Genomic DNA, 16,167 nt, shown 5'->3' with positions numbered 1-16,167 from the left:
TGGGATATATGTCTGTAGTGTTGACTGTACAAACTTAGGCAAATTGTACAAGAAATAAGAGGCACCGTTGTCTCTATGAATAAATAAAATTAACCAACTTTCTTGGGGGGAATTATAGGATCGTGTTTTGCCATCTTAATATCTTTAGAAAATCCTGGATTTAGTTTCCTGTTATACTGAAAATCCCATTGCAGAGTTGAAGTATACGACTGATTCTACTGTATTTACTTAATGACTGAAATAAAGGTATGTGCACATGTACTGAACTTCCTAGAGTGGGCACACCCATTTTATCAAAGGCCGATTGCTTAGAATTTCATGATTGTACAAAGCTGGAATTCTACAGATGTTGAGACAATATTAATTACCATTAGTCTCCTTGACAGCACTCATAGTCCACTCCTTTTTTAAAAATATGTGCGAGTGTTTGCGTGTGCATGTGAGCGTGCATGAGCATAGGTGTGCACCGATCAGAGGACACTGCTCAAGAGTTGGTTTTCCCTGACACTGTGTAGAATTCTACTCTGTAGAATCCTGAGATTGAGCTCAGATCATGTGTCCTCAAGTGCCTCTAACCACTCTCTGACCCCAAAGCCCACCTTTGTATCTCGCTAATATCCTTGTGAGTATCCGGAAAGCATCTTGAATATATTTTAATGATCATTAGTGTTCACCAATTTCAAAACTAAAAGCCATCAGATATCTACAACCTGTAAGCTTCTAACTTCCTGCTTTGCTGTGATCGAGCCACCTGCTGCCTATAGTGATTTATTTAGTCATTGGCTTGCCTTACGGTTTTTTTTTCCTTCTGTGATGATAAAAAGCTCTATAATTAACTGCTGCTTTGTTGGAACATGCCATTCTGGCAACCTGAATCCATGTTCTCAGGTCCTGGATATTCATAATTGGCTCGGAATAAACTCCTCCTTGCCCCCTTTGAAATGAGAGCTGTGGTTTGCATTAATGTGCACGATTAAAACAAGATGAAGCAGCATGACTGTAACTTTTATTTTATCATTTTTGAACTTTTCCCAGGGATCCAACAGAGCCTTGCTTATACTAGGCAAACGCTCAATCACCAAGCCCTTCCATTTTCTTCCTAGCCCTTCCATTTTCTTTCCTTTTTATTGCCAATGAGAAAAAAACATAGTTTTAAAAATTAGAATCTTGCAACATTTTCTCATTATGCATAATGATATCTTGGTTTGACACTGGGTCCCATTTAAAGAGAAGAAAAATGTCCATTTGAGACTGAGATTCTAGAAAAGAATTGTGATTTATGTTTAGCCTCATTCTTTTGATAATATAAATAATCTTTTTTGGTATAAACACTATTATTATAAATTATTGATACAAATGTCTTTTCAGATTAAAAATTCATTATAGTACTTTATAAAACAAATGAGACATTATTGAATCTGGCAGAATACTTCATAATAAATAAAAAAGTTAATATGTCTTTATTTTGTTCTTGAAAAACAGTTTGGTGGATAAAGAGACTGTCTCCAGGCATGAATGTGGCATGACACTTCTCTGCCCTGGAGTACAGGTTGTGACCGTGAGATTGCTGGATCTTTTAGTGATGGCAAGAAATATGCTAAACAGTCAATTATAGCTAAGTCTAGTGATATTAATTAGCATAGTACCACTTCCTGGTAGGAAAAGAGAGGTTGGGTCTTAGCCTGTTCATCTGCTTTCCTTTCCCGTGCTCATAGTTGCTCCAGATCTTGGGTGGTGCTGTCATGTATGAAAAGTAGAAGCTTGTCTAAAGGAGGACTCTACAATTCAGCTACTCTGGAGTCACTGTCATGGGGCTTTTGGGTGACGCAAGTGATCCTGAATCACATTCTGTCCTGTAAGTAACAGCTCAATCATGCTGTATTCATAACTCAGTGGTTTGCTAACCTAGGTTTGGATGGAATTATTATCTTGGTCTTTTACCTCCATCCTACTTTTAGTGAATGTATACATCTGTTTATAAATCTCCAGCGAGTCACACAACACTGTTGGGCAATGCTTTCATTGCTCTCATATTGGTAGATTTGAGACTTACATTTTGAATTACCTCTTTGGGACTTTAATAGTATCTTCAGAGGTAATGTTATTTGATTATGTTATATATTCCTAGGAATGAAAGTTTGCATTTCTATGAGACATATTCATAATTTATCATTAAATTTCCAAACTTCTAGAAGTTGGCTGTTCTTCACATTGGTACCCCTCCTTAAATTGGGAGAGTAATGATTTAAACTTGGTTGAGTTCAAGTGTGTAAATGAAGTGCATTGCCTCTAAACTACTCTTGAGAATTCAGAGATGATTCTTCTGGGATCCACAGCCTACACATTTCTATAGTACATACTTCTCTTTGCTAAGTCAAGGAGAAGAGAGACAGAGATATGGATATGGCTTCTATTAACTCTTGGTTTTGAATTCAGGTCAGTTTCCTAGTGAAAGAGTCAAAGGCAGCAGGAAGGTGATTGATCATCTTTTTCTGTGGCTGTGACACGTTCCCCTCGGTGAGCGATCACTAGTGAGTGAAGAAGACCATCTCTGCTCACCTTGTAAGGGTGAAGTGAATGAATTCAAAAGTTAATTCAACTTCATCAGGGTTGGAGGATACTGGGCCTGGACTCCTCCCTCAGCAGCCTGTGAAAGCAGGAACTGGTACTACAGACTGTCGTTACTGGTTTGAAGAATGGGTCCTGGGAGCCATCTTCTGATCTCTGGCTCTATTCAGGCATCCTGAATTATCTGCAGTTCATTAGTAAATGACAACCTAAAAGATTCCTGTCCTGTCAAGAGGTTTTATACCACTGCCCCCTTCCTGTTAAGACTCATTTCAAACAGGCCTATCAAATGCCTGGACAGGGAAAAAAAATCCTTGGGAAAAACTGCTTGTTTTAGAGACTTTAAGACTTACACAGAGCCTGACTAAAGGGCAGACAGAACAGCACAAAGATAGTGTAGGCTATTGTCCACTCTCAGCCCTCGAGAGTGTTGTTTAGAATAAACTATGCTCTGGGTAACTTCTCTGTATTCTTTCCATGGAGATCACAGGCTAGCCATGGAGAGGCATGGTGACAGTGGATGTTAAATGTTTCATGTTCTCTGGTGAACACAAAAAGTTTCAATAAATAATAATTGAGAAAATTAAAGACCAAGTGCCTTGCAGGACTTCAGCTATCAGGAAGAAAGGAATGATCCTTAATGCTAATTCTCAGTCTTTTAAAAATTTGCGTAAAGAAAGAAAACTAGCATGTAGACATTATTGACAAAGTACAAATCAAACCGAAATGAAAATACCTGCTCATCATGAACAAAAGATGTTCAAAGAGTATTGAAAAAGACTAAAGATTTCATCGATTTTTAGATACAATTTTAGTCACTAAATTTAGACAACATGCTGTATTATTAAAGATGAACTTAGTGCGTACCTTATTAACTTTAATAATAAATGGAGATAATAAACAAAGCAATGCTGGTTTCCACTTAACATTTTTAATTATATTTTATTAAAGTTTCTCAGTTTATTTACTATTTGTTTGTTTGTTCATTTCTTGTGGTGCATTGGACGGAACATAGACCTTGAGCATCCTGGGCTGACTTGGATTTTGCCTGTTATTCATTTTCACTTCCTTTAGGCTTCAAGTGGAGCACTGGCAAGTCGTGTGGTTGCCAGCAGTGCCCTTCCCTTTCTGTCCCTAACATAGGTCCTTCCTTCTGGAGCTGAAGGATCGAAATCCCTTTCAATGTTTCTTCTTGGTTCTTTTTCAGATGGATATTATTTATTTAAAATCACATTTTAATCTAAAGTATTTTTGACAGATAATCAAAAAATTAAGTTGTATATATTACATGTGCATGTGTTGTGTTATAAATGTTAACTGTGATTTATGCATTCTGTCGTTAGCTCTTACTTGTTGGCATCTATCTACTGGTATGCTACATATGAGTTTATATCACTTAGCCCACCTGACTTGTCTTATTCCCTAGGATAGTTTAATTTGAACTTGCAATTAATTTCCACTTTCTATTATAGTCTTTGTCTTACTTTGCTTTTCTAGCATTAATTTTATTTAAGTTTTTATGTTATGTATGAAGTTTTCTAATGCATCTACCTTTAAAGTTTGAAAACCTCCTTTGAGTTGTGCCAAGCTTCTGTGATTAGAATTCACTCCCAGGTTTTTAATTATCACCTATGTAATTGTCTTAGTTTTGGGGCTCTTGTTCCCGAAACCCACCTGCTGTAAGACTGACCTACCTCAGAGACTACTGAATAGCTCCCTCCCCAAACTTCCTTTTGCTACTTCTCTTAATTTAAATGTGTGTTAAACTTTAGCTAGTGTGCATTTTGAAATAGGGCATCACATTTTAGTTAAATTTTTTCATTACCCCAGGTATGTGATACATAAGTCTATAAAATAGTATGCAGATTCAATATTTATTGATAAGAAAACATAAGTATATTTATTTTAAAATAATTTTATAAATATGTATAAGTATGATTTTTACTATTTATTAAAGCAAACCTGAATGTTAATCTATGTGTTTCTTACACAAAAAATTTAATCTCAGCTGAATATTTAATCCTTGGGATGCAGAATATCTTTAATGTTTTTTGTAGTTGGTTGATATTCTATAATCACCAATCCTGAAAATACCACAGGGAAAAATGCAAAATAATGTTTACAGAAATTTCAAAAGCTATTGGAAATTTTATTCTAGTGACAAGGTAAACTTTACCAAGTGATATTTCATGAAATTGAAGTCAGCAACTCAAACAGTAATTTTTAAATTTAATCATACTAACACAGTACAATTCAAAGGTATATTAATTTTATAAGCACAATAAGAAATAGCAGTATAAAATATTAAAAGGCTGGTTTTAGACGGAGTCAGTGCTTTTGTTTCCCAGCTGCCCCACCCATAAATAATCAACACAGAAGATTCCTATTAATTATAAACATTTGATCTATAGATCAGGCTTATTTCTAACTAACTCTTACAACTTAAATTAACCTATTTCTATTCATCTATATTTGCCACATGGTTTGTGGAGTTACCCATCCTCTAGTACATCTTGTTGCTCCAGCAACTTGCTTGCATCTCTGAGACTCTGCCCATCTCTTTCTTTATATTTTTAGCTTGACTTTTCTACTTGGCTCCATCCTTCTTTGCTCCTGACCAATGGGAACAAAACATTCACAGAAGAGTTATCCCACTGGAACTGTTTCCTACAATTAAGCTTTAACGTTCATGTAGGAGCAGGTAACTTTCTACGTACAGTAAATGCTGTGATTTATACCATACCTTAGTCTGGAATCTGAGCTGTAATGTTTCAGGTAGTGTGCATTGGTTTTACACTATGCGACAGTATGCACAATGCAAAAATGTGCCTGCTGTGTGTGACATCACACAATGCAGCTTAGGAGCCTGTGGCCAGAGACACCTCAGTTTCAGTGTGCATTTGATGTGGAATTGATTTCAGTTGCCAGGAGTTCAGAAACCTCTTTCTGTTGTTGCTTTGCTTTGTCTTCTTTTGTTTTGTTTTGGGTTTTTTTTTAGATCACATCTTTTTTCTTTTTTAATAAAGCATTTTTAAAACTATCTTTTCTCATTTTACATGGTTATCCCTGTTCCCACTCCCTCCCCTCCTACCATTCCACCTTTCCACCCACCCCCTTCCCATCCACACCTCAGAAAGGGTAAAGCCTTTCCATGGGAAATCAACAAAGTCTGACACTTCACTTCGGGGTAAGGCCAAGGCCCTCCCCCCCTATATTTAGGCTGAGCAAGTATCCCTCCAAAGAGAATGTGTTTCTAGATGCCAGTTCAAGCACTAGGGATAAGTCCTGGTCCCACTGCCAATGGCCCCACAGACTGCCCAAACCTCACAAGTGTCAGCGAGCTCTCAGTAGCTCAGGTCAGTTGTTTCTTGGGTATTACCATCATGGTCTTGACCCTTTTGCGCATACTATCACTCCTTCCTCTCTTTAACTGTTCTTTAAATTTGCATGCAAATGAATGTAACTAGAAAAAAAAAACATCCTGAGTGAGGTAACCCAGACCCCGACAGACAAACATGGTGTGTATTCACTCATAAGTGGATATTAGACATAAAACAAAGGATAACCAGCCTATAGTCCATGATCCCAGAGAAACCAGGTAACAAGGAGAATCCTAAGAGAGACACATGGATCTGAAGCAGAAACAGACAAGACCTCCTGAGAAAATTAGGAGAGAAGGAAGGTTTGGAGGGAAAGGGAGGGGAGAAGAGGAGGGAGGAGGAGAATATGAGGGAATGGGATGCTAAAGAAGAGGGAAAGACAGTGAGGGAGAAAAAGGAAAGAGATATCTTGATTGAGGGAGCCATTAAAGGGCTAGCAAAAATCATGGCACTAGGGAAAATCTCAGGAATCCACAAGGATGATCCCAGCTAAGACCCTAAGCAACAGTGGACAGGCTGCATATACTGACCTTCTCCTGTAATCAGGCTGATGACTACCTTGTCTTCATAGAACCATCAACTTCAACCATCAGCTGATGGAAGCAGATACAGAGATCTACAGCAAAACACTGGGCTGAGCTACCGGAGAACAGTTCAGATACCTCTTAATTCTTGTCATATTGTTTGCTAACTCTTGGGAGGTCACTCTGGGTTGTGACCCAGAGTTTAAGAAGCTAGAATCAAAGCTATACCAATGATTTAATTTTTCTGTATGTATGATTATGTAACCCCTACGCAGATCAAGACAGAGAGTAATTTCAGATCCCCGGGAGGGTTCCTCAGCCTGATCCAATATCCTTATCTATGCCCAATGTGTCCCAGGTAGATTAGCATCTGTGCCCAATGTGTCCAATTAGATTGCCAATGTTCCTCTGCTGTGTGCACTCTTGCTTACTGCACATAGTGTTGTTCTTAGATCTATGCATGTTTCATGTATCTATGGCTCATTCCTTCTCGTTTTTGCACAGAAGTGTACCAGTGTGCAAGGAGAATTCGCCTTTTGAGAGCTACCTTACAATTCACAGTTATCTGTTGAAATTGCTCAGAAAAAATTACACCAACTTTCTGCTTTCTCTTGTGATTCACTCACGTTTGTTTCTACATATAGAAAGTACTTTTATAATAACCATTAAACTAAGGTCAATTTAGCCAAGTCTTGCTTTCCTTAACCATTTTCCCCCAATTGTACCTCACTGATTCACAAAGCTGGTACCTTATACTCTTTATTCCAAGACTTTATATAAAATATTAAAAGTCTTGGGCTGGTGAGATGGGTAAAAATTTTTCCATATAAGACAAACAACCTGGTTTGATCCAAAATCTCAGACCCCGTGGTAGAACTGGAGAAGTGACTGCTGAAAGTTGTCTTCTAATTGCCATATGGTGTGCAGGCTGCTTTCACACACATACCACACAAGCACATGTAAATAGGACCGTTTTTCTTTAATCTTAAAATAGCTTTAAAACTGTTGTCAGCATGCCTCAAGTATACATAATAATGGGTTTCATTATGACATTTTCGTAAAATACATACCACATTTTGATCACATTTCCCCCCTTTCCCAACTTTCTCCCCCTCCCATTGACCTCTTTCCTCTTATCAGCTAGACCACTTCTACGTCACAATATTGTATGTGTATTCATGTGTTGTGTAAGCAAAGGTATATGTGATGTATGTAGATGTTCATGAAGATTTGTTCACATATGCATGCATATAGGTGTGCTTATACATATATGCATGTGTGTGCAGAGGCCAGAGGTATATGTAAGGTGTTTTTCTCAATAGTTTTCCATCTTACAGTGTCTCTTACTGAACCAGAAGCTCACAGGGTCAATTAGATTGGCTAGTCCATTCATTCCAAGGATCTGCCTGCCTCCACCTCTACAGTGCAGGGGCTGCAGATGCCACCTCAGATTTTTATTTTATGTGGGTTCTGGAAATCAGGTCCTTATGCTAGCTCAGCAGGGATGTGTGTGCAACCCCTGTAAAAAGACTCAGTGTGAATCTTTCTCATCTCTACTTCAGGAGTTTGTATTATCCGCGTATTTAATCCTTTTCTTTTTGATTTTTAGCTACTTAATCATATTTTCCCACATAGCTTTATTTTCATCCTTTCTTAACATTTGCTGTGCAACATCTAGCTTTGTTACAGGTTGGAAATTAAAATGTTACCAATGTCTAATCAATATTGCTTTATAAAATTTTCTTGGATGATGTAGTCTTTTTTAAAATTTTTAATTATGTCAAATTCTCTTTAAACTCTTGTTTTACTCAAGCTACAGTGAGTTTTGTGCTCTAAAGCCTGTCATTCTCTCCCTTTATTATTTTCACTAGTCCACGTATGGTGATTTTTTAATTGCCATGATCTTTGTCATTGTTATGATCTGACATAGTCCCATCCCATAAAAAACCAATTAGTACTGCTAATATTTATTTTGCTCCTGTTTATCTAGATGAAGGTTAGACTTTGTATTTTAGCTTGGGCAGGAAAGCAACCCTTGGCATTTTCTTTCTTCCTTCTGTTACTCAGTACTTCTAAATGACTGGCTTCTCATGGCCTCATGTGGTCTGCAGGAAAGTGGGACAACAAGGGTTGTTTTATTGCTGCACAGCAAGCTGCCCCCAAATCTACTGCTGTTTCGCTTCTGACTGCTGCTCTGTAATCGTTATCCCACTGCTTAGGCTGAGACTTGGCAGGGACCCAGAACTGCCACTGCCTCTGCAGCCAGATGTACTCTTTGATGAAATCTTTATCATATTTTACCAATAAAGACTCGCGAGTCAGATACTGGGGAGAAAACCTGCTCGCTCAGAGGGGTTGAGAAGCAACCAGCTGACATTCTTCCTTAACTGGTGACCCTGCAAGAGAGAGTATCTCTTCTGCAATCCCAAACCAAACCAGACTACCACGCTCAAATTCCCTCCCTACTACTTCCTGTGCGTTTCTCTATTTATTTTCCTGACTTTCTCTAATTGTCTTTAGTTACTTCCTGTCAACTAGTTGCTGGTTCTGCCTCTTGACACAAGGTTTTATTTAATTAACACAGACTCAGGATTCACAGTGAGATCAAATATCCCTCAGCAAAGCATGATTTGTAACCTTGTATAGCTGGAGGTCTCTGGTGTTCCTTGTAAAGCCTTCTCCAAGATCCTCCCCTTTCCTGCGGTACGGTGGTTGGATCTGTGGAACTGACTGATTTCTCAGACTCAGCTCTGAGCCTGTCTTGTAGGATCTTATAGAAGCCCCGTGATGGGAAAAACCATAGGAAAGCGATGCCTGAGGTCCTGACAGTCTGACGATTCTGATTCCTCAACAGTCTTGGCTCTGAGTGGGAGAGAGATCTTAGTTCTATATTGTTCTACGAGAACCTTCTATTTATTTCAATAACAACATTTTGTTATTTTTAAGTTGTAATCTTTTGTTGTTTTTGTACATAAGTGGGTATTCACAGGCCTCAGCAAATGTGTGGAAGTCAGAGGACAATTTATGAGAGTCAGTTCTCTTCTTGCTTGATGTGGGGCCCAGGGATTAATCTCCGGTCCTCCTTTTGCGCCAGGTACCTTCACTCAGTAAACCATCAGGCCAGCCCACAAGTTGTCACTTTCTGACACATGATTTCCCCAACTTCTTTTTTGTTTTTCATAGTTGAGTTCCTTCATGCAAATAAACTTTGTTTTGTTGATTACTGGGGAGTCACATTTGTGACATGAGTAGAAGAGGCTTGTGAGGCAACAACCGTGTTATACCTTATTTTTAAATCTGCATCATAACAATAAAGATAGCAACATTCTACAATACTGGTATCGACTATAAGCAAATTAGCATGCTTTTTTCACATTTAAAGGAGAATATAACCTGCTGTTAGCCTTCTACTATAAGAAAAAATAAAACATTTTTTTTCTCTCTTTCCAGGAAGTACAAAAGACATCCTTCTGATACATGAGGAAGATTCGGAGGAATGGGCTCTGTACTTGCAAGAAATATTTATACATATTGTGGAAAGAGAAGCCATCCTGGTATATCCCTTGTGGAATTTCTCTTCTTCACATTTGGATTTGCTAGACTTAAATGCTTACAAATGTAAGCTTCTGATATTATCTAATCGTCTACTTAAAGACCTAACTCCAAAGAAGTGTCGGTTTCTAGCGGAGATCCTTCGCTCGCCAGCAAGTGTAGTGACCCTGCTTTGTGGGATGGAGAGCTCGGATCCTCTCTTTCAGGTATTAAGTGTCCCCGGAAGCAGGTGGGAGATCTCAACAGAGCAGGAGCCCGAGGACTACATCTCTGTCGTCAGTCAGATCTTAGACAGAGGTAGGAATGCCACATCTTCTCTGTTGGTTTTTAAATGTTTATTTTTTTACTTCTTTTGCAATGGGAGGGATGGAGCGGTTAGCTTGCTGGTTAAGAGCACTGGCTGCCCACTCTTCCAAGGGACCCACGTTCAATTCCCAGCACCCACAAGGCAGCTCACTAGTCTCTAACTCCAATTCAGGGGAGCCAACACCATTTTCTGGTCTTAGTGGGCACCAGGTACGCACGTGGTTACACATGCAGGCAAAACAGCTATATACACAGAGTAAAATAACAATTTTTCTTAAGCTTTGCAATTTAAAATTTTAAAGTTTTTTTTAAAGTCTATGACTATCTGATGTAAGGCTAAGATTAGAACACAGATGCCAAGTTTGCCTAACAATGTTCTGACTGGCCCACAAAATGCACTAAAGTTCTTTATTTTTAGCTTTATTCCAGTCAAAAGTTAGCACTTGTTCTAAAAAATGGCTAAACATACACACACACACACACAAACACACACATACACATTCCTTTGGGCAACATGGATAAGATTGTGATACCACAAGCAAGCCATGCTATGCTGTTTGTTAGTTTCTGAAAGATAACATCTGGCATAATTGGTGAAGCCTAAACCACTGCTGTCTACACTGATATTCTTACCAGCCAACAACAGTTCGAAGTTTGAAGACTTAGGTTAGAATGCAGAGCTGTTCTGATAATTGTGTGATATATTATTACAGGGTGAAATGCTGTTATTTTAATTGATTTTAAATGGCAAACTTGATTTTAAGCTTAGTGCCACAATATAAAGAACAAAACAGAAGTTCTCATTCATTAACTAATTGCATTCCTGTGTAATTAAGTTCTGGCACTAATGTCATTGAAGGACCTCCCTCTGCAGTGCTCTGCGGTGTCACAGAGGGTGCTACATTCAGTTACTTCCCTGTTTGCTCAACCTGCATGTGTCCTTCAAACCCCCAGCTCTGTGACTATGGTTTTGCCTCTACAGGGAAAGCGCAGGGGTAGGGGGAGCTGTTGTTTTATACTGGCCGTATTAGGTGTCAAGGTTGATTCTTTTTCTTGGAACATATTTCTGTATCCTTTAGCTACCCCTTCATTCTTGGACTCTGTCTTTAGTCTCTTAATGGGACAAACATTTCTTCTTTAACACATGGCCATTCGTCCACCCCAGGTGGGTTACTACTTTTTACAGTTAGGTCCTCAGTGTTTCTCAGGTCTCTTCAAAGAAGGTTGGACTGGCTGTCTCTCCCACTTGACCCACATCTGCCTGTGAAGTTTACTTATCTTTGTACATACCAACTATGGCTTTGCCATCCATTCCTAGTGTACTTAATGACATTCATCATCCAAGCAGCAATGCAACCACAGTCCGTGACCTTTAACCATTTCTATACATAGATTGGGCATGTGTTGCAGTTCTGTAAATTGAGGAAACGCACCTCATCCCTTCCCACTATCCTCAACAAGGTTGTATCTGTCACTGATGCCCCTGGAGACAAAGCAAGACAAGACAAAAATCCCTTGTTTTCAAACACTCTGACCTTTACAAATTCAATATACTTTTGTGTGTATATGTGAAATGTGAGCATGTGTTTGTATATGGATGCATAGGTCATGTGCACATATGTGTGCAGGCTGGAGATCAACATCAAGTGTCTCCCTCTATCTCTCCTCACCTTCCATTCTGAAACATTGTGTCCCATTAAGCCACAAATTCATCAACCTGGCATGTTAGTTGTTAGCACCAGGGACCTGCCTGGCTCCAGCCTCACCCACCAAGTCTGCAATAACAAATATATCCTGCTGTGTGCAAATTCTATGTGGATGTTTGGAATCTAAACTTCAACCGTCATGTGTGTGTGTGTGTCAGGCACATTATCAACTAAGCCATTTCCCTAGCCCTCAGATTCAAAGATTGTGCTGGTTATCTGTTATTCCATAGCAACTCTCTGCAAAACTCAGCTATTTAGAAACATAGATGAGAGTAGTACACCAATTAGTAAGGTCCAGGAAGTGAAGAGTGGCCAAGCAGAGGTTCTGGGCCAGAATATACTATGAGTCTATGTGTTTATAACCGGAAACATCTAAAGGTTACAGTGTGTGTGTGTGTGTGTGTGTGTGTGTGTGTGTGTGTGTGCGCGCGCGCGCGCGTGCGCGCACGCATCTGTGTATATATATGTATAGATACATATATGTGTATATATATGCATATGTTTATGTGACTGTCCATGTGTGTGTTTGATTGTATAGGGGAATCTCAGAATAGAGCTTTCACTATTGACAAATTTCTTTGTTATTATATCATCTGTTGGTTGTCTAAAAGTCCCCTATAATAGACTCATGAAGGAGTTTCCTTGAAAGCAATATTTTTAAATTCTACCATGTTCAAAATCCCTTATCTCTTGCCTTAAACTTGAGCTACAATTTGACTCTGGACAGTAATGCTCATGTTGTCCCTTATTCTAACATTGTAGAATACTGAGATTTGTAATGTCTGCTGAGCAAAGGGGCCTTTCTTGATGCATCATCTTAGTGGTTCCCTAGAATGGCTTTCCACCACTCCATGTTCTAGATACTTTACCCTAGGACATGCCTTCTGGTTTTGTTTTTGCCTATTTCACCAAATTTATTCCAGAAGCAGTTTGTTGAGTTAAAATATTAATTTTTTAGATTATTGTTATGGTTTTAATTTCCAAGAATTCATATTAAGAATGTATGGGATTGATTTTGATTGTGGTGCATTCCTCCCATTCTACCTAACTCTTTCAGGCTTTTTAGTGTCTGATTAATTTCATTTGTTTCTTTGACAGTTGCTGCTTCTTTTCAGGCATCTTACTTGCTCTCTCTTCTAATTTCCTTTGAATTTTTATTGCATTTTTTATTTGCTCATCACTTGTCTTGAGCACATTCCTCTCTTGATCCTGTCTTGGTCACCTTTCCTTGACACCTTATACTTCTGTATTATGAAACCAACTTGAAAATAATACCATTATTCATTATATATCATGGTCAATTGTTTGACAGCAGTAATCCTACTGGGTCTGTTTGTTCACTTTCCCTTCTTGTCTCTTTCTTTTAGTACTTTTCCAGTACATTAATCTTTTTAATATTGTAAAAAATATAATTGGAAAGTTATGAGGAAATCTAAATAAAGTGCATATTTATGAGTATTGCATGCTACTTCTACTGAAGCAGAACAGTAAGCATTAAGTGATTCCTCACACCCAGAATTTCTACTTTCCTTGAATAACTCTCATTGGGTCATCCCACCCCCCACCCCCCCGTGTGTGTGTGTATGTCTCTGTGTTAGTGTCTGTGTGTCTGTCTGCCTTCTGTGCAGGTGTCTGCCTACCATGTTGAATATGTAGAGGTGAGAAGGCAACAACTCTTGGGAGTTAAAATTAAATTACCTATTATATTTTATAGGGTAAAATCCTCTGTTTATAGATAGCACACTACAAATTTGAAGCTACTATTAACACTTATTCTCCCAAATTTAAGATTTAGACTTCAAATTTTTTAAATTAATATAGATATACCAAATGGAAATATTAGAAAATCTGTAGGAAATAAGGAATCTTCTGAATAGAAAAGATTGTGGAATTATTGTTGGTTGATAACTTCCGGGGGAGGAAAACTCAACTTTTAAGAGTGCAGTCCAAGAGGATTGAGCACACCTGTGAGTATATGGGAAGCACACATTGGACTAGGGAGTTAAAACAAAGAAGCAAGACAGGAAACATATTTGAGATGGGTTGGAAGATTGGGGTGGTTCTGGAAGGAGTTAGGGGAGGTGTAGGAGGTAAATATGGTGTATGTTCATATGAAATCTCAATGAATTACATATGTATATTTAAAAGGCTGTTGAAACATAACAGAGATACAGGCATAAATCCAGAACGTGGCCAGTTTGGGGCATACACAATTTTTATGTAACTGGTTGGTCCCACCTTACATTGCTTCATACTGTTTAAAAATTCATTTGCTCTGAGAAGCTTCCTTAGTGGTCGGCCTACTGTGTGTTTTATGTTTCACACCACCCTTCATATTGAATTTGTAAAGCCTGATTTTCCAAACAGAAGACAATAGAAAATGGATAAAATAGGACAAAAGATATGGAATTCAATTCCTATTATCCACTTTCGCCTTTCCTTCACCCACTAGAGAAATTACACCAGAGTAAGAAAGAAACCTTTTATTCGGAAGCATGCTGGGATAAAAAGGATAATAAAAATGCCAGGGAAGTCATGAAAATAATTAAATGTTTAATATATTCGCACAGACAAAGAAAAATCACAGGAAATTTTATAAAGTTTAATGAAAGAGAAAGATATTTAATAATTATAATACTCAGGCAAAGTTTATAATTTTAAAAAGTTAAGTAGTGATTCATGTTTCATCTGAGTATTTTATTTCCTTTTAAGAAATTAAGAAAACTAAATTTCCTGTCTCCCAAATTCTCAAATGGAGACTAGCATGAATCCATGTGAGCTTCCTCCTCACTGCTTACAGCCCCATGGACAGCATTTCTCCCCCTTTTCCTGTTCATCTCTTCATTTGGTTTTGCCTCTGCACATAAAATTTTTAGTATTTCTAAGTTTCATTCATCACTGTTTAAATGATATATATATATATATATATATATATACACACACACACACACACACACACACACACACACACACACAGATCTCAAACATAAAAAACCCAGCAAACATCCTTTTTATTTAATCTTTTAATTATTTTGGAATTTCATGTGAGCACTATCTTTACATACTATGTAACCCACTCCTTTCTCCTATTCCTTCTGTGCCCCTACCACTCACACTAAAATTTATGACCTCTTCTTTAAATATTATTGTTGCACACACTTACTCATACAGTTATATATGTATATTCACACATAAATACAACCTGCTGAGTTTACTTAGTATTAATCATAAGCATAAAATACTATACATACATATGCATGCATGCATACACTTGTATATATTACACATGTATTTTAAAATGGAATATGTTTAATACTGACCACTTGGGATTTGATAACCTATAAGGGGACTTGTCCCTGGAGAAGAGCAAATCTCCTGCTCTTAGCAGTCATTAATTGATTGTAATTCTTCATCTATGGGTAGGGTGTTGCAGCATTCCCCCTATTCACATTGATATATCAAATGTTATTGTCACTGTGCCGGTCTTATTTAGGCAACTGTATTGTTTAGATTTTATGAATGTTGTTTCTCTATCAATAGTAAAAAAAACCCACAATTTCATACAAAATTCTTAGTCTTCTGTCTCTTATAATCTTTTGATCCCCATCCTTGATATTTCCTGCAGCTTAGGTCTATAGAGTCTATTTGTAGATGCATCATTTGGGTTGGGTACCCCATGGTCAATTGTTCTCTGAATTTTGACTAGTTGAGGGTTTCTATAATGGTTTCCATCTATAACAAAAAGCTTCTTTGGTGAGGGATGAGAGCTGCACTTGCCTGTGTGTATAAGGATGCATATTTAAAATGCAGTAAGAAGTTTTGTTGACCTAGGAAAGTGACTATAGTAGCTTTTTCTTTAATTAGTATCCAGAACCTAATCAGTCACTAGTAGCTGGCTAGGTTTGCCAAACAAACAGGATTAGTGGACATTAAGTCCAATTTGATGGCTATTGGTTGCCATGACACGTATGGGCCACTATTATATCCACTCCATATCTTGCTGGACTTTTCAATTGTGTGTTTGTAGACATTTCAGCTGAATAAACCTGTTGACTCTTTTGCTTCCCTTAGCAACCTGCACAACAACTCAGGAAGGAGTCTTCCATTTTTATTTCAGCTCAATGTTTTCAA

The 16,167-nt window shown here is 38.0% G+C and overlaps 1 protein-coding gene across 1 annotated transcript in view; it reads left to right on the top strand.

Annotated features, from left to right (window-relative positions):
• Positions 1 to 16,167, top strand: part of Bank1 (B cell scaffold protein with ankyrin repeats 1) — a 224,171-nt gene that overhangs the window by 26,039 nt on the left and 181,965 nt on the right. Inside the window, 1 exon segment of the mRNA XM_038311587.1 lies at positions 9,923 to 10,321. Within this exon segment, the coding sequence (XP_038167515.1) occupies positions 9,923 to 10,321 (399 nt within the window).

The sequence above is a fragment of the Arvicola amphibius genome, chromosome 14, assembly GCF_903992535.2.
Source record: "Arvicola amphibius chromosome 14, mArvAmp1.2, whole genome shotgun sequence".
In the NCBI taxonomy this organism is placed as follows: Eukaryota; Metazoa; Chordata; class Mammalia; order Rodentia; family Cricetidae; genus Arvicola; species Arvicola amphibius.
Note: the sequence above shows the minus strand (reverse complement) of the source record. Positions and strands in the feature narration are given on the sequence as shown.